This window comes from Centroberyx affinis, unplaced genomic scaffold (genome assembly GCF_046629955.1).
Source record: "Centroberyx affinis isolate AG114_WGS23_722 - 3 ecotype Tasmania unplaced genomic scaffold, CSIRO-AGI_Caff_v1 ptg002360l_1, whole genome shotgun sequence".
Classification (NCBI taxonomy): domain Eukaryota; kingdom Metazoa; phylum Chordata; class Actinopteri; order Beryciformes; family Berycidae; genus Centroberyx; species Centroberyx affinis.
The window spans coordinates 181,518-200,576 of record NW_027280620.1 but is presented as its reverse complement, the minus strand read 5'-3'; the positions used below and the strand labels follow the sequence as shown (position 1 = coordinate 200,576).

Here is a 19,059-nt window from a genome sequence, read left to right as displayed (position 1 = left end):
TATCACATCCACCCCCTCACCTAGCACTGCTAAACACTGGATCACTATAGCAACGAGCGCGACTGGAACACACCCTTGTGGTGACGTAACCGCAGCGGGCCGCACTTCCTGGTTACTTCCTGCTGCATGTTGTTGGTTGTTGCACCAGAGGTGGGATTGATTTATCTAGCTCAAGGGAATGATACAGGTCGGTCTTGGGCGAAACTGGATCGGACGGATTCGTCTAGCACTCACTCTCCTCGGACTGCCGTACGCCGTCTGCAAATCAGGAATCAGGTATGGATGAATGGGATCATGTCTGTCTTTGCTTGTACATTGAATGTAAAATGTGACATTTTACATTATAGTTTCGGCATTTAGCTAACGCTGTTATCCAGAGCGACTTACAAATGTGCAGCAGTAGTAATTCAATTCAGGTCCTAGATCACTAACGTTACAAGCAGTCAGTAGTAAGGAGTTTAAGGGTCAGAGCCATATACTGACAGTATTTTTGTGTCTGTACAATGATCATATATGAAAGAATTACAAGCAGAAGAAATAAGAAAAATAACAGCCAAGGAGAGATAATTTACTGGACAAGACACAAAACAAGACAACATTTACTTCAAGACAAGAGGGGGGAAGGGGGGCTGTTTAGTACTTTTTGAAGAGTTTTCAGTTTATGACAGATGATAGGGATTGACTGCTGTTATCACTGGAGTAAGAAGGTTATTTCACCATGTGGTTGGGGAGCCATGAGAGTGGAGCAATGACCACATTGCTGCTGGGAAGGGAAAGCTAAGCTTACATACTGAATTTCTCTCTTTCTCTCTCTCTCTCCCTCTCTCTCTGTCTTTCTCATATTCCTCTCCTGCAGGCCTGCAGTCTCCTGTTCGTCTGCCCAGTCTTTCAGAGCCGGTCAGTCCTTCGCTGCCAGCGCCTGTCACCTCTACACGACCAGCGCCCGAACAATGCCATCCTCAGTGGCACCCCACACTAAGTCCAGATGCCCCCAGTACCCAGGCTCCAAAATCAAGCGCTTCTCGGTGCCAGACGACAAGGTGGACTGGAGTCGGGCCTGGCCCCAGTACAGTCCAGTCAACCACACCGACCCCGCGGTCACCAAGAGGCCACTGTGGGCCGACCCGGATGTTGGGTAAGAGATGGAGCGGCACATACCGAAATCTACAGTGCATTAAGAATCTGTTGAGTAGATTAGGACTGGTGGTTGATTGATCTATAGATCTATTGAAGTTATTATTGATTTAGAAAGTGCATAGAAATATAGTTATCGATTCTGATTGAATTGCTTATCATGAAGGTTTATCTCTGTCTCAGAAAGTAGTCTATCCTATTGACACTGATATTTGTCTCAAAAGGTAGAAGTAGAATTTCGTCAGATGTTTCATGACATTTTGGGCATTGTGAAGTAGGGATGGGACCATCTGCTTATCTCACGATACAATTCAATACGTGATATGGGCTTCACTATTCAGTACAACCACGATACAATGTGATAAATAAAAAGTCAATGACAACAAAGTCTGTGCATAATTATGTTTATTTCTGAGCCACAAATCTTTCTAGTGATGGCATTGCCTTGCTAGAACATAAACTACAATTTAAAAATGTCATTACAAAGTGCAAATAATATAATTTGGATAGAGAGTTTGTGAAATTGTGATGGGCAAGCCGTCTCATTTGTGATTACTACAGCAGAATAAAATGGAGCTAATATCATGATTAATTTTTCTGCCCCACAATATGTATTGTCACATTTTTGCGTTGCGATGTATTGAATTTCGATATATCGTCCCATCCCTATTGTGGAGAGAGTAATGTTGTACAATGATGCCATGTAAGAATTTCCTCTGACCACATGAACCTCCTTGTTAGGGAGGAATATGCAATCCAAAACAATCTGTGCATCTTCATTTTTGTGAGACATTTTGATTGAGGTATATACTCTGCATCGCATTTAGTCATTTAGTATTTGGTGTTAAAGATGGGCTGAGATTTATTCCTGCTTGTTTTGCAGATTTTTGTTTTGTTTGTTTCACAGCGCTTTCTCCCCACGGTTCAACGCTCTGGACGGTGCAGTGGACAGGACAAGCTTCGAGGGCAGCTACAGTGTGGAAAAGGGCAAGCCGCTGTAAGTCACCGTCTCATAAAGTACTGAGAGAAAAGACGAGATAACAGTGGGATCGGTAGTTGAATCTGCTAATCCACAGACATGTCAGGACGATTATTTGTCCACTTTGTGTTTTTAATTGTATTTATTGTGTTTTTTTGCTGCCCTTTAAAGTCCTTTGTGGCAAACTCGTTATGTTAGAACTGCTTTATGAATAAATTTGACTCGACCTGGTTATCCTAGCTCTTTTCCTACTCATTTAGAAATCCTCGCGGACGCACAGGCTTGACTGGAAGAGGGTTGCTGGGACGATGGGGACCCAATCACGCAGCAGATCCAATTGTCACCCGGTAACATCACTGATTTATTGTGCGCATGGATATTGTTCAATCACCCGTTGCCCACAGTCCAGCCCTCAGTTACATAAACAATCATATGTTATCATCTAAAGGGGAATACTACTCATTTGAAGAATTTATATACATATATTTGTGAACTCACAGAACCGAAACACAGTGATGTGAAAAAGATGTGCAGCCTGCAGTTGCTCCATTGATAATGAATTGGAAACTGAATTTGCGCACACATAAATGGTTTGTTTGAGCTTTTACGCCAAATTGACTCTACTCTAAATTGACTAACTGATCTAAAGCAGAAAATGCAACTGTATCCCCTCAAGAGTTTTACATCAGTGTGACATTGCAGGTTAGAGTCTGAGGACAGACTCTGCTCTCTGCTCCTCTCTTATCAGGCTGTGTGGGAAACAAGTGAATATTCACTAATGAAGTACAGAATTAAACTGTCCTAGGGCACAGAAAAAATATATCTGAGTACCAAAAATTAGTGGTATTCTCATTTAGTATTAATCTGATATTTCCACTTACCCTAGCTCTCACTAACATATTAGCTAAAATGTTTATGTTTTGATATGTGCACAGAAGGAAATAACATTTTCGCTGTGACTGGTAAGTTTGTCTGCCTTAACAGACACTTTGCAAGTAACCAACTGGCAAGTAAAGAAAAAAAAGGTAAATGGGCACATTTTTAGAGGGCGACAACATTTCATGCATGCTAATGTAGACTCTTGTAGTGTTTCACCTGCGCATCACATCTGTGGAAACAGTGTCTGAGCAAATCCTTTTCCATTATAAAAGCATGTGATTCTTTTCCGCGAAACTCCTTGCAGTGTCTTTGGTAAGTCCCTGGTGTCTTTCCGGCAGGTGGAAAGTGGACGCCCAAGGAAAAAAGATATCTCACTCGGTGTCCAAGCGGCCTGTGCTGCAGTTTGTGTCCATCAAGAGGAAAGACTGTGGGGAGTGGGCCATTCCTGGGGTTGGTGGCATTTAATATTTTCCATTTCTCAAGTTGTATTTTCATGCTCTGTGGCTTTGTGATCATTTTCTCTCTTTCCTTCCATTTTCTTCTCTCTTTCTCTCTTACATTTTGTTCTTCTCCATTACCTGGCTACTTCTTACTGCATCTTTGCACAGTACACAGACATATTGTGTACGTTGTGACTGTTTGTGTGCTTTTCAATGTGTCTGCCCATAAATATTTCCTAACATCCATTCAAGCCAGAGCCAGGGAACAAAAACCAGAATGCTCAGGGGCTAAAACTGACATAGAGGAGTTTGGGTGTTTGTGGGTACGTGGGATGTTGTGGTCCTCTGACCGCCTTGTCTATTTGTGCGCCTGTCCCTGTTCTGCAGGGCATGGTGGACCCGGGGGAGCTGATTTCTCTCACGCTGCAGCGGGAGTTCTCTGAGGAAGCGCTGAACTCGCTGGCGGCCACACCAGCAGAGAGAGCAAAAATCCTGGAGCACATCAACCAGCTGTTCAAATCACCAGGCTTTCAGGTCAGGCACTCAGACAGACTCGCTTGTTTTAAAGGAATAACTGTACATTTTGAATTTAAGGCTACTAATTTTCTACAAATTTTCTATAAAATTTGTTTCTACAAAGGAAAATAATAGACTAAAATCCAGAATGTCCAGGTTTTTCCTTAAGTTGAGCTTGTAAATGTTTGGTGACATTTCTGTCCCTCTTCCATCTCCTTCAGGTGTATAAAGGCTATGTGGATGATCCTAGAAACACTGACAACGCCTGGATGGAGACGGTCGCTGTCAACTTCCATGATGACACAGGTATCAATCTGGATGAATCTTTTTCCAATATTTCTTTTTATCATGATTATTCAAATCTATAATGTATTGCATTAATGCCAACATGCTGTTTAAATTTTATGTGTGCACATACAGTACAGTCCTACAGAAACCTAAATTCTTAGAAAAAAAAATCCAGTATTGAGGACTTTGGAAATCTCAAAAGTCATTTTTTTCTCGTTGATGCCACAACATTTTCTACACAAACAGAAAGAAATGGAGACGCAAGGTTTTTGTAGGACACTAATGACATGAAAGGTTTGACAATAGAGATGTCTCTGTTACCCTAGGCAGCAGTGTGAGTGAGCTGCCGTTGCAGGCCGGTGACGATGCTGGACAAGTCCACTGGGTTGATGTCGACTCGTCTTTCCCTCTGTATGCCAGTCACTCCCATTTCCTGGAGGTGGTTGCCAAGGAGAGGCATGCCCACTGGTAACCAAGGACAAAAGACTCTATTCTAACAGAAGGACAAAGGAAAAATTCAAGCCCTATTGCTCTCTGTCTAATATACACGCAGGCATTAAGAATGCACATATACATATATACAGTAAGCCATATGCTATATATTTGTGCCTTGAGCAGGATGCATGACACCTGACCCGCGTCCATTCAGCTTTACTACATTTATCATAATAATTCATCATAATCATAGCAGCCAAAGCATAACATGCATCTCACTGGTGTGACACTTTTCCTTGATTATTTATGTTCACTATACCTTTTACAACAAAAGCCACAAATTTACTGTTTCAGACTAATATAGATTTTGCCTAGAGAAAAGTCCCAGGTTAGAGAAATCACAACTCCTCCAACACAGTGTTGGAGCTGCCATTTGACTTCTGTCACACAGGAGTAAAAACAAAGGGGAATTTGAGATTTCCAGAAAACACCTTTTGTAGCTAATCCCTCCCAAAGCCTGAAGGAAGCATGACATGAAGCCATAAAATGTGAGATGCACCTCAGTGTAACACTACATTAACTTTGATCTTTACATTTTAATAAAATATGAAGATGTGCTGGAGCTCTCCTTACGGCACACCACTGGGTAAACCACCGAAGCCGAGTACAGACAGGCTGAAGCTAGAACACAGACGAGTGCTCAAATCCTAACAGATGGAAGTAAAGGCCATTTCACACTCAACAGTCAGTCTTCTCAATATTTCACATGACATGTCATGTCATCTGACCGGTGTGCATACTGGGCGATGAGGCAGGGATGGAGAATTAGGCAGTAAATAGCTTGAATCTGGGGGGGTTCCTGACACAACCTCTAAAACAAGGACAGTTCTGTCATCAGAGGGCGGTCAACAACAGACTACAAACAGCTGGATAGACAGCAATTATTAGGTTAAATTAGTTGCAATAAATCGAGAGAGCTGCAATAGATATATCTCACTTGGCATAAAACGTGTTTGTTTGCACACTGAATTAGAATTTCCAGATACACAAGATGCGATATAACTATCCTGTATGCTATAAACTAGAGAGGCTGCCCACACACACCTGGCTTGGATGTAAGGGGAAAGGAGGGAGAGTGCTGCTGTATAATTGGATTTATCAAGTGAGCCCCTCTTACAAGAAGTGCTTCATTGAATTAGGCCCACAACGCCTGCAGGAGGCTCAACAGTGAATTCCAGCATCCCAGAATGAGCCGCTTTACACCAGCTCTCCTCCCTGATCAGACCTACACTTGCCTGCATCACATGGTATCCCACCTAACTGTGTGAAAGAATTACACCAGGAGCTGTGGGAGGCGGTTGATTACCCAACTGTGCTGCCCAAGCCTTACTATAATATACAAACCCTAGCTGTGACATGGATCTCCACTGTGACTATACACACAAGACAAAGTAGAGGCATTTATGTATATAGTAGGCTATGTAGCAATAATCTTTACTTCTCCAAGGAAGGATGACTGAGCTCTTTTTCAGCATTGCTTGCCTTGCTTCACACCATACAGTTACACATTCAGCCCCGGCTGCTTCCTAATACAACCACAGTCTACTATTGGACACTTAGCGGCCCCATGGGAACAGAGAGCTGAGTGTCTTACTTGGGAAAACCACAACATTTTTTGTTGTGGGAGGAGAGACAAATTCTCATTCACTTTCCCCATCAAGATTTTCCCAGTCAGATTCAAATTGCCAACCTGCCCACTCACAAGCTCCTCTAACTTTTAGGCTTCAGAGTTCTGACTTATTTCCCATCTGGAGCAGTCTGCTTCATGTGCTTTTGCCTCATGGTTGGTGCTAATGAAAGAAATGGGAAGATGGGATAACTTTATACTTGAGATGCTTAATCAGGCATGACAATGATTTGCATGCACAACCAAGTAATCAATTCATTTTAATTAGTTTAACACTGCTAAACTAAACAGTGATCTACTCATAATCAAGGTGCTCCTGATTTGATTTTAAAAAAGGTTATTGTCTGTGTGTAAAATATAACATGAAAATGAATGAAGACGTTACCACTTAAGATGTTTCCATGAGCTGAATTTCTCTGCGACTGTCTGACCTCGTGTTTTTCATTTTTCATTTATGACTTACTTGCAAGTAATTATGAATTCTTCCAAGTTGAATTGTGCACTTTTCTCACAAAATCTATGGCTTGAAAACGTTCACTCAATTGTATACACCGTGTACTGTATTTATTCTGTCTTTGCCAGTCTGCAACATCAGCTGCCTATGTGTCTCTGTCATGAAGTTAGACCAGACAGCAGCATCAGATACAGCATTCTTAACAAATTTGTGCACCTGACATCTTGTATAATATGCTTTACTACAAAATAATTTAAAATGCAATTATTTGGGATTTGTTTTTAGTCCGAGATGTACACACAGTTCTCTCTCAATGTGAAAAGGAAATTCTCTAAGTTTACATGTGCATATAAAATAAAAATCCAATGTGAAAAATATGTACCCCTTGTTTCATTTTGACTAAATTGCATCACTGACAAATATTTGTTCATGTCATGTATTGGATAGTTATGATGTATCTATCCATGTGTGTGTGTGTCGGGACTTCACCCAACCTGGTGAGGTAACATGGATCACTCTTTTTACAGACCAGCTGAACGCAGCCTCATATACTTCCCATACTGTACAAGGGATGTTTTCATGTGTAATCATTTACTAAATAGAGTGCAATGTGTTTCTGAGTGGCCTTGAGCTGCAGAGATAGTCTCTTCACTCAGAGAGAAGTAACCTGCATCATAACCTTCAGTTTTCTATTGTATCGTATCTGTTTACCCAATTACATATTCCATATAAACACTGTAAGACAGGCAAGCAGGTGCAGTTCCAGAAAAAGTAAATTGTTCATAGTTTCGGACATTCAGGTTATTTGTGTACATATAAAATGATTTGTAGAAAGTGTATTGTGTTATTGAGGGAAAAGCAGCTTTGCTCATCAGGGTCAAAGTCTATTTTTGATGTTGTGAAGATGTGTAGATTCACTGGCAAAGTTAATGTGAAAGAAACATACCAAGACACCTTGACTTATGGATAAACAAGTTGGCTTTCCAGGCAAACAGCCGACACATTGCAGGCAGCACAGTAGCTCAGTGGTTAGCACAGGCTCACAGCAAGAAGGACGCAGGTTTGATTCCCAGCTACAGCCTTTCTGTGTGGAGTTTACATGTTCTCTCTGTATTCATGTGGGTTTGTTCTGGTTTCCTCCCCCATCCCAAAGACATGCAAGTCAGGTGGATTGACGACTCTAAATTGTCCATCGGTATGAATGTGTGTGTGTGTCTGCTTATCTGTGTTGACCTGTTCAGGCTGTCTCCCTCCACTCCACTGTATGCTGGGATAGGCTCCAGCCCCCCGTGACCTTTAAAACGATTAAGCGAATAGAGGAAATGAATGAATGACCCATGCATCCGACCCACACAGGACTTTATGACTTCATCAGGGTGTTGCAATTTTTATTATTTTATAGCACAACAAAATATGCAAAATATTAAGGAGTGCACAGACTTCTGAGGAATACTGCATCTGATCTTTCTGTTCAATCTAACTTGGAGTCATGTAGACACCTGATGCCACAGAAATGTAGCTCTAACCCTGTTAGCCTGATAGCACCAACTCAAAGTAACAAACAGAGTAGCACTCCATAAACATACAGTATATCTAGGTAATGTATTCTATAATCATCTATATCTAATGGAGAGCTAATGTGTAGTCCAGAATCTGGGAAGGGAGCAGGTTATTAGTGAACTTCGCAGTGAAAGTAGAGTGAAGATACTCTGGTGTCTGTATGTATTTATAAATAAAAATAAATCACTCATTTATTACCTCTCTCATTTCTTACCTCTCTCATTTCTTAGAGGTTTGGATATTTGCTTGAATGGGTGTGGACTGGGGTGTGTGAACTGCATTACCCAAAATCCTGTGCGCGAATACCGGTCTAGTTGACGACGTGGCCGAATCGACGTTTCTCCGTTTTTCAACGGACCGGGGCGATTCAAACAAGGCTCAGCTGCTTTGTCCAGACCTACCTCGCTGCCGCGCTGCATTCACATGCTTGAGCCAGCACCTCCAAAAGCTTGATATCAGCAACATTTCAAGATGTCCGGGAAAATCAAGAGCCGAAGTGCTGCAAACGCAGACTCGATATCTGGCAGCGTGTCCTGCGACGAGCGCATCTTGCGGGATTGTCATCAGCTGTACATCGATGCCGACAGCGGTGAGTTGGCTGGCGGTTGCAGCCTTATGACAAGCACACCGACATATCACTTGTAATATCTCGTACAATAACTGTTCCTTGCAATGGCACTAACCTCACTGTGTGTATTTAATATAAAAGTAGCTAGCAGGTCGTCGTTGGCTTGCTAGGAGGTTATCAAGCAAGATTTGGGGGATTTAGCTAACGTTAGGAAGCTAGCAAGCCTTAACGCTAGCTAGTCTTCCACACCTTTGGCAACTTGTGCTAAGTTGTTAGTTAATATTAAGTCAGCTGGAATACCATGGGCTACACTAACATTTCTGAAATGTACACAGCGTATCATTCGGGTTTGTACTAGTTGGTTTAGCTTGTTGGTGACGTTTCAGGTTTTCTTGCGTTTGAACCGTCTTCAGTGTTGGGTGCTGCAAGTGCGAGCGCAGCTTCATCTCTCTTGACTGTATCTTCATATTAAGAGTTTTGTTTGATATATGCATCATTGATTTAGAATTAAACAGTGCACCAACTGTGATGTCTAGCTAGCTATCAGTGATAACTGAGATCCTGTCCTCTGTTCCCTCCAGGGCTGATCACAGTGGCCCAGTCTGTCGGTGTTACGTTACTGCCACCCAGGAAAAAGATCACTGTGATGTTGATGGGCAACCACTCTGCTGGAAAGAGCTCCTTTATCAACTGGTAATGTCAAGTTTATCTTTATAGCCCCTCATCACAAAACCATGTCTCAAAGGACTTAACAGACAAAAAGCAGTCAACAATCAGTCACAAAACAAAATGATGCAATACATTATGCCGCAAAATAAAACACAAGGAAACAAAGCACAGAACACAAAATAGCATGTTGAAAAGACTTAACAGGCCTAACTAGCCTACGCCTGTCTAACTCCAGCATAATCTGTGTCCATAGCCTTCAATTACATCACCACATGGCACAATTTGGTAGGCAAATTACAGGATTGTAAACAAATAACCAATGAATGCAATCAGATACTGTATGAGTTACAATCAAATTGCAGCCACAATCACTGACAGGCTTTGCTCATGGCAGTGAGCCATATTTGTTGGAAGTGCGTGCAACTTTATCAGAAAACAACTCTATTGGCACACTGAACTCAGCTGCACAAATGGCAGTGATAATAACAACTCAATTGTGTGGTCTGTGACTTGAGATATTTGGCCAAATCCAAATCAGTGTTAGTTGTACTGTCTATAGCAAAGTGACTGAAAGTGTTGACATTTGTCTGTCATATTGATTTTTAAAATAAACAGTGCTATATTTGGTGTCAGGTGATACATAGTATGAATCTAATCTATTACTTTTAGAGAATAATAATCTTAGTTGGTTATTATCAAGTCAAGGGACAAAAATGACTGAGATGTAAATAATGTTTCTGTTTTTGTGGTGGCCAAATAGTTTGTTTGATATCTAAGACTCTGTTTGTCAGGTATGTGGAAGAACACATCCAGCGCACTGGTGTGGCTATTGAGACCCAAGGCTTCAGCTTTGTCACTAGTGGGCGCAAGAGAGAATCTCTCACAGTGAGTGCAACATTACAAACACAAAGACATTTCATGTTGATCTAACATTTATAGTTTTCAGTTTGTATGTCCTCATGAGTCGCTGAGCAGTGAACCACCAACATCAGCTGTCTCGTTATAATTAGCATTGGCGGTTGCTAACTTTTCCTTTATAGTAATGCCTCATTATTGTGATTTATCATGTGAACCTTAATTAGTTCATTTTAAATCGTGGTGCCAATAATTCTGGGGGACCTAGTACCTGGTTCACACAGGATGCCTGCCTCACCTGACTATTGTTTTGTTTTAGGGAAATGCCACCCTTCATCTGTATCCACACTTCAAGCCTCTGCAAGAGTTCAAAGGTGAGCTGAACTCAAATCACAATCCCTCTGTGTAATTCCCATAGATTTACCATAATGACACATTTTGTATTCTCCTCACTCTTCTTGTCCTATGATAACATTAATGGAAGCATGAGCCCCACATAAAGGCTAAGATGGTTAAGAAGTAGTCTCATGTGGAAGATACATGGTGACTGTTACTCAAAGTATTATTCAGGCTTTTTCACCAGACTTTTGCCAGAGCAGAACAGTTGAATCCTGCAATTATTTTACCATGCAAAGGCAGTGTGACTTTAGCATAATTTCTTCTTTCAGTGTTAGGTAACCAGTGTCAAACATTCATTGTTAAATGATCACCATCTGCTGTGCTGCTGTTATTTCCACTGTAATTCTCTGATCTTGCTTACTTGCATTTCTAGGTGTTTCAGAGTACCTGAGCACCGAGGTCTGCACCTCACGGCAGAAGCGCTTCAGCCTGGTGACGTTTGTGGATTCTCCAGGGTTGGTGGATGGAGACATGAAGTATCCCTTCGACGTGGACCAGGCCATCATGTGGCTAGGTGGGTATTCAGTCCCTACTGTTGTCTGTTGTGTTTTTATGTTGTTGTAGTTGTCAGGTCTCTCCCCTTAGAGTTTTGTGGCAGGCTGGTGCTGAGATATTATTAGTTATTTAAAACAGTATTCTGTTTGAATTAAACTACAGATTGGCTGTTTTTAAACAAATACCAAATAGTGGTGCAGCATTTAATTTCTGTCTACCTCTTGCGGCTCATGTAATAGCTCCCAGTTACCCCAAAATGCAATTGAAGCATGCTCCAGAGACATCATTTTTTTCATCATCATCATCAAACTTTGCTGTCACTCGTAGAATACTCACTTGGAATTTGTATCAAGAAATAGAATGTGGAGATCAGCCTTAACTGCTGGCAACACCACTTCCTTTTGTGAGGTAACTTTGGTTGCCACAGTGCAAAGCAGCAGCTAAAGTTTTGCAATAACGCACACACAAACTGAAGACTCTTGATGGAGTCGTAGCTGGATATCGGTTGGACTCTTGAACTGAAGTCAGTAGGAAGAGAAACACAACTGGATACTAAAACATTACATAAATGGCAGGTGTTTACATAAGCTAATAGGCCAACATGACGAAGACAAACCTCTATAATGCCAGCATGCTCCTTTTTACATTTGTCTTGTGAAGTACCTTGTTAAATTGAAAATTCAGTTTATTTTTGACATTGAGTCTATGTGAGCATACTTTGCTCGCTGCACACATTTTGAGCTGTTGTATGTAACCTGTTTTCTCATATTAACAGAGCTGCAATAAAGGGAGTAATGGTTTCTTCCCATTCTCCCTCTCAGGTGAGCTGTGTGACCTGATCCTGGTCTTCTTTGACCCCATGGGCCAGGCTCTGTGCAAGCGCACCCTCAACATTGTGGAGAGTCTGAACGAGAAGCACGGCGACCGGCTACGTTTTTACCTGAGCAAGGCTGATGAGGCTGGGGGAGAATCTGACAGACAGGTATGAACACCTACAGCCCAGTTTACCAGCATTTGGTTAATGGCCAACCTCGGTAATAGATAATTCCTGCTCATATTGTCTGTGATAAACTGATGGATGTGTGGCTAACTGCTGCAATACAGTTCAAAAGTGCACCCAGTTGGTGCGGTAGACAACTTGGCAATGTCATGGAATTTAATAATTTCTAGGCCTGGAAAAGTAAAGGAAAATGATTGCATGTGTTTTTTTTCTTCCTCTTTTTTTGCAACTGGTTATGTATTCAACGTCAAGCATGGCTGCTGGTAGATCTCAGTACCTCTTGAAGGAATAATAACCTAAAATAGCAAAAGTCCTGTTCAGGGGAAAGTGTGTGGGCAAGCGGAAAGCAGCTGTCAAGTGTCTCCACCCGTGTATTTCAAGTATGTAGGAGTGGAGAGAACACAAGTAAATGGGCATTGACATCAATAAAATATAATTTTAACTAGCGGAATATACTTTATAAAGAATACATAATGTACAGTATCAAAGTGATACTCAACTGTCTTTTACCTTAATGAAAGATTTTTAGCATTTCCATAAGCTTGTAGTATCTTTGAATAATGAATGTTTGAATGATGAATGTTTACAATGCTCAACTAACATGCCAAAGCAGAAACTTTGTATCCACGATGTGACAAGTCCTTGGCAAAGAAATCTAAAATTCAAAATAATAAGGTGCCCATTTAATTCTCTGGATTCTTCTCCTGGATGGGAAATGGGGGGGAGGGGGGGGAGTTGAGCTGGCAGAATGAGAGGGGTGTATGAACACATTAACTTTCGATTGAGTATGGGGTGTCATACTTGGGGGCAAATTTGCAGGCAAGATTACTGATAGAACCTAGGATGGACTGTACTTTTTAAAGCATTTTTTTTTCTTTTTTCTGTTTTGTGATTGGCTATATCAGAGAGTGATGATGCAGATTGTCCAGGAGCTCTGCAAGCGACCGGGACTCAACAAATGTGGCTTTGATATGCCGACCATCTACATTCCTAATCCAAACAAGGTAAGTGTTGCACTTGCATTGAGCTCTAGTGTAGGATATTTTTGCATATCATACAGATTTGTATGAAATCCTGTAATGTAAACTGAGCCTTACTGATGTGTATGTTTGTCTTTGTGTTCCTGTCCTCAGCCCAGTCGCTGTGTCAACCAGATTGAGGAGGTGTGTCGCACCATTGAGAAAACCATTAACCAAACTGTCCAGAACACACTCAACTCCCTGGAGAAGGACTGCGAGCTCATCACTGAGGCCATCACCGATACACTCAGAAATGACAGGTAACACACACACACACACACACACACACACACACACACACACACACACACACACAAGCACTTTCTGTCACACACTGCAAAAATGTCCCATCCTGTTTCAGCTTTCAACTCTACATGCTTTATTGGTATGAATATTAAGAACAAGATTACAAGATAAAAAAAAAAAAAAAATGTGTTTTAAATCCTTTTCCCACTATGCACAGTACATGTATGTGTGGACACATATACATTTCAATGCCTGGACAGTGGAATGAGCTTGCTGCATATGCAGCTGCCATACTCAAAATGGCACATGTCCAAAATATGTTCCTCTTTTAGGGGTCCAAGCAGCTGCTGGAACCCTGTTCTTTGTGTTGGCATTTAACTTTCATTTCTCCTTTTTCTGCCTTAAAGCGATCTGGAGGTCAGAGACTTTACATCCCTGAGCAACCAAATTTAGTGAATAGGTTTCACATCTGCCCCAGTAGTTTAATGCTAGAGCAATCAAGCTTCACATACGTAAAGTCTGTTACATCATATTTGATCATGCTCTTTAATGTTGCTGTGAGGACAAATTAGCGATTTTACAAATGGTGATATTTGGTGGTAATGGCTATGTTTTGTCTGGTTTGTTTGTTTTTTTGTCACTGGGTTGAGTGGTCCAACCAAGACCACTCTAGATCTGGTTAACTTTTAGTTAAAATAACAAGCCAGCCAAAGCAAGACCTGACTTTAATAATGGCGATTCAACACAAAAATGTAACAATAGTAGAGGGCAAAACAAATATTGCTCATGGAATTTTAATGGAATTTGAATAGCGACAGTTTAAGAACCCAGTATGTAGGCTAGGTCCTGTGAGTGTCTCACTGCCCCCCTGTGAGCGGACTGCCCACTCTCCTTTAAAAAAATTAAAAATAAATTCCATGTTAGGTTAATTGACTCCCATTCACACTGACTATAATCCTGGTCCCATGCAGAGTATTGTGGGACACAGTAGCGTCTGTCAATAATGCCTTCAGTGAGTAACCTTGACCCTCTCCCCTCCCAGGCAGACCAGCGTTCAGAACCGGCGGGCGCGCTGCAAGGGCTGCTTCCTGGCTCTGCTGGGCTTCAGCGTGCCGATGGCTCTGATGGCCTTGCTGGTGCTGGGCAGCCTCTCCCGAGAGCTGCTGGAGGTGGCTCTGGGAGACCAGGGCACAGAGGCACTCTCACTCTACCTGGTGAGTGTCGGAGTGAGCGCAACACTCAGTGTAGTGTTATGAGTGTGACTACTGTGTGCGTATGGATTCCTTCCTTAGTCTGTCTTTTAATCGGTCTAGTTTAATTGTAGTCGGTCTTGTCATTCACAGAGTCCCATAGTGCGAATGTTCGACTCCCTTACTGTGGAGCAGCAGCTTTACGGCTGCGGCGGCCTGGTCCTTCTCTCCTTCCTCCTGCTCATCCTCGCACGCTTCTCCTTCAGGTAGGAGCACAACATCTCCTCAGCACCTTTTGAGCATTTGGTCTTAAATGGCACAGAATCACTCCTGAAAAGGAAGCCTTGTCATTACCAAAGAGTCTGTCCACCCAAAAGGTTTTGGTTTTTCAGAAATTGGTAGCAGTTTCCTGTTGGCATGCCTGCATATAATTTTAGGAAAAATTGTTGAGACTTTCCTATTTCTCCAACTTCAACACTTGGAAAAAGGTTTTGGGTGGACTTGTATGTTTATGACCAATCTGATGGGCTTCTTGGATGAGACTTTGAGTTGTTTCCTTCTCATTATTTGCAGGACTCAACCAACTCTGTCAGGCAGACAGAAAAGGCAACTGCAGGAGAAACTAGAGTATGTCCAGGAGGTGGTCAAGACCAAGAAGGTAAGTGTGTGCCCCTCCATAGAATTGTGTTTTTTAGAGGGCTTTTACACATTTAGTACGACTGAACCGATGTGAATATGTAAGTGATATTGCATATGAGGCCAATACCAGACTAAAATGGGGTACTAATATCATAGATTTCCCCCAATTCTAAAATCTAATACGAGTGTAACATGTCAGAAAGATGAGGTATCACTGGTCATTTTTGGTCAGTATATGCAAAACCCTTAGAAAGCATATTCCTGCGTATATACGCTTCCCTACACTAATGGTACTTGGTATCTGCCAGTACTTCCATGTTAGTTCTCTGAATTGCTACTGGCAATGAAAAAGCAGTCGTGGGATATCCTTAACATTTACCATATGTATATTTCTTTCTCTAGAAAAAGCTGTATGAAGACTACCTACGTCAGAGTGTTGGCGATCAGGACATGGACTTGTGAAGAGAGGGATGTACACTATGACTGAAAAGGCTCAACATTCCCTCAGTAATGTAGAACCAAACACATCATAGCTTTGCCTAGGTTTCAGACCAACCGTACCATGACACCCTTACCACTGGGTGATGTAGTTCTGAGTATGTTGTTCTAAATACATGTATGTAAATCATGGTACGTAACTATCAGTGATTCTGTAGGCTTGTAGGACCCATCCAAGTTCTGGTGCTCTGGATATTGTAATGACCATTTACTGTTTAGTGTGTGTTACCTCTGTACAAATTATGAATTAACACTACCTGGAGATAATCAGGATTCTCTTCCTTGGCAGATGAGCTTTTGTTACAGAGTACTAGTTTGTTGTTTTTAACAAAGAGCATTTATACATATATTGCTGTGCCTGTGTGCCACTCAGATGAATTCAGGCTTATACCACTTAATTGTATTTAAAAAATTGCAAACTATTTATATTATTACTTTAGTACAGAAATTGTATTTTGGTTAAAACAACATAGCACTGGTTTACTTGAGTCACTTTGTGTAAGTTAATATTTTTTAACACTTTCACCAGCATTTTATACTGTACTTTCTATTGAGGTCGGCAGTTGAACATGAAGTTGCAGTTTGGTACCGATCCACTTACCTTGGTACCACAAATGTCTATGCGTCAATTAACGTATAGACGATTCAATTACCTGTATAACTCCTGCTCTTTCAGTGAATGAAGTTTGTGAACCAGCAATCAAACATTTTACTCTGTAAAATCATTGACCAAATAAAGTTTTTGTACTTTCTTTTCCTACATTGTTACCATGTTTAATTAGAACTGACATAAATAAAAGCACAGAATGTTCAATATAGAAAGTAATGAAGATTTTTCTTGAGCGTCATTCAGCCTGAGGACTGTTAGCTTAATAGAACAATCAGGTAAACGCCTCTACACACTTTTAAATGGTGCCTTTCATCAGTAACCATGTGTTTGGTCTATTTGGAAAAGGGTTTTTGTAAACTTTTACTGCTAAATCCCTGCTTAAATCCCCTATGTGTGTTTAACTATCTCCTTAGATGCAGGCCTGAATGCACCTCTCAGTCAAACTACTGTCTTGACTGTCTGTGGGGAGATAGTGAACTGTGGAATGCGAACATTTTAGATTACGATCGTTATCTTGACTTGCATTAGATAGAAGACATTGCTCTGTCTCATTCTTGGAAGTGACCAAGCAGACAAAACAATCTCTTTAAATATTCTATTGATTTATTTGGAAATGCCAGCAACTGCAGAACTGCATTGTTACTTGAGACTATAATGGAATAATTTTGTATTTACGGGAACGAGATCCTGAAGTTGCTATATGCAACACAAAGCAGATAATGTTCCACATCTGTGGTCCTGCACTGGCAACATTAGGACAGCAGTAATTGTCTTCTCATTTATGTAAGCATTTATGTATGTACTCTACCACCACTGGACACTATGTAGAAGTAAGTTGTAAAGTAGATCAAAATGTTGCTTCAAATAATTATTATCCAATTTTAAAACAAGTTTATTACTGTGTAATAATTACTGTGTAGGTCATTATCATATAAGTCACAAATAAAAAGCCAGATATCCTGGGCTGATCGGTCGAGTATGCAGAACTTCTGATTTTCCTGCTTGTGCAGGAAGTGACGGCCCGCAGTGTGATTAGTGAAAACTGTGTGAGGGACGGAGGAACTAGCTATGTATGGAACATCTTAACATTTAGATGAGAGAACAACTTCAAACGTCAAAGTCGCAAACATAACGCATCATTCTTCACAAAGCCAAGACATTTGGAAAGCAGGTTATATAGCGAGTCACATTTTTCATGGTTGGTTAATGTTCGCTCACACCTCCCCTTGTCCCTCGCCAAACCCTTTCTGGTCCGGTTCACCCCATGCTCCTGTGCTATGCATCTCCTCCCATATTCCTTTCTCTACTCCTATTCTTTGCTCCACAGTTTCAGTCCTCTCCTCACTCTACATTTGACTGCAAATGGATGAGATAGAGCTGGGCAGAATGCAGGCCTTTCTAGAGATCAGATTTCAAGAGGCGGAGATGAAAATCGAAGAGAGGCGCGTAAGAGAGACGAGAACTCTAAAGTCAAGTCTAATCAATTCTCCAAATAGGCCTATGCTTTTGGAAAAGTTCCCTTTCAATGGCATATCACTTCAACTGGCTGCCACACAGTTCTATTAATGTCACCAAGAGCAGGACAGACATGTGACTGATAAAGAGAGGTTTGCAGCTCAGTTCCATAAGAACACAGTGAGTTCAGGTTCTGTGTATAGTTTTTATTGAAAGCCAAACGCAGAAACCATTTTATGACTTAACAACTGCTCTTGTTATATATTCATAATAGCTTGACAGCCATGCTTTTGTCAAGCAAAGGAGGCGGGTGCAGAACACAAAACATTGGACTGCAAAACTCTCATAAATGTGGCTCATATAATACACTTTCTCTGTTTCAGCGTCAATACAAAACCTGGTTGTTGCCTAATCTCTCTCTGAATATTATTTGCACATGTGGACAATGTAATATACATACATGAAATGTATTTATTATTTAGAATGAAACCCAGCTCTGTTACTCAGAGGTATTATGATAAAAAACAACATAAATCTAACACGATCAAGTTTGATACGATGCTGTTAACTACGGTGCAGCATGTTATATGGTTCACAGTATAGGTCATCAGTGGTATGTTAGTGATACCAGCACACTTTGTAATAGCAGTGCACACAAGAGAGTCTGAAGTGAACTGAAGTTTTAGCTACTGTGTTAGAGTTCACTTTCAATAAATAGGGACTTTTCTCAGAGACTTTTCTCAGAAATAGACAACAGGGCATTTCAGATCACATCAGCATGCATCTGCATACCACATGAGACAATACTGCAGCCGATGAGGGCCGATTCCTTGTAAGGTGCCAACAACACACAGCAGCACTTATAAAATGAGGCTTGCATGATGTGATGCCCTCTTGCACCTACACAGACTGGGAAATACACAAATGTCCTTGTAAACATTTCTGTGCAGTTTTTTGTTTAGTTGAAGGGGGTTCGGACAGTCCATTGATTTTAGGTGGTGTCTGTTTAGGTGCTGAGCCCTGGTAAAGGCCACTGTGGATCTG

General features: G+C 41.2%; 2 protein-coding genes across 3 annotated transcripts; both read left to right on the top strand.

The window, feature by feature from the left end:
• Positions 1-134: 134 nt before the first annotated feature.
• Positions 135-7,176, top strand: nudt9 (nudix (nucleoside diphosphate linked moiety X)-type motif 9). 2 transcript variants are annotated; one of them, XM_071533328.1, is made up of 8 exons: positions 135-276; positions 857-1,135; positions 2,042-2,131; positions 2,374-2,460; positions 3,331-3,442; positions 3,820-3,966; positions 4,170-4,254; positions 4,563-7,176. In XM_071533328.1, exons 1-8 carry the CDS (start codon positions 179-181, stop codon positions 4,706-4,708), a joined length of 1,044 nt encoding a protein of 347 aa, XP_071389429.1. In that variant the 5' UTR covers positions 135-178; the 3' UTR covers positions 4,709-7,176. The 2 variants fall into 2 exon arrangements, with proteins under 2 accessions (XP_071389429.1, XP_071389427.1); XM_071533326.1 differs by having other exon boundaries at positions 2,018-2,131.
• Positions 7,177-8,738: 1,562 nt separating this feature from the next.
• Positions 8,739-16,750, top strand: LOC139655935 (uncharacterized). The gene is made up of 12 exons (XM_071533358.1): positions 8,739-8,961; positions 9,522-9,633; positions 10,401-10,494; positions 10,784-10,838; positions 11,237-11,377; positions 12,180-12,340; positions 13,264-13,362; positions 13,492-13,637; positions 14,666-14,837; positions 14,967-15,079; positions 15,387-15,471; positions 15,855-16,750. Exons 1-12 carry the CDS (start codon positions 8,844-8,846, stop codon positions 15,912-15,914), a joined length of 1,356 nt encoding a protein of 451 aa, XP_071389459.1. The 5' UTR covers positions 8,739-8,843; the 3' UTR covers positions 15,915-16,750.
• Positions 16,751-19,059: the final 2,309 nt, after the last annotated feature.

Coding starts and splice junctions, on each gene's coding strand:
- LOC139655935 (XM_071533358.1), top strand. CDS start 8,844: ATGTCCGGGAAAATCAAGAGCCGAAGTGCTGCAAACGCAGACTCGATA. Junction 8,962..9,521: donor GTACATCGATGCCGACAGCG/GTGAGTTGGCTG, acceptor TGTTCCCTCCAG/GGCTGATCACAGTGGCCCAG. Junction 11,378..12,179: donor CCAGGCCATCATGTGGCTAG/GTGGGTATTCAG, acceptor TCTCCCTCTCAG/GTGAGCTGTGTGACCTGATC.
- nudt9 (XM_071533326.1), top strand. CDS start 179: ATGATACAGGTCGGTCTTGGGCGAAACTGGATCGGACGGATTCGTCTA. Junction 3,443..3,819: donor GGGAGTGGGCCATTCCTGGG/GTTGGTGGCATT, acceptor CCTGTTCTGCAG/GGCATGGTGGACCCGGGGGA. Junction 4,255..4,562: donor CAACTTCCATGATGACACAG/GTATCAATCTGG, acceptor CTGTTACCCTAG/GCAGCAGTGTGAGTGAGCTG.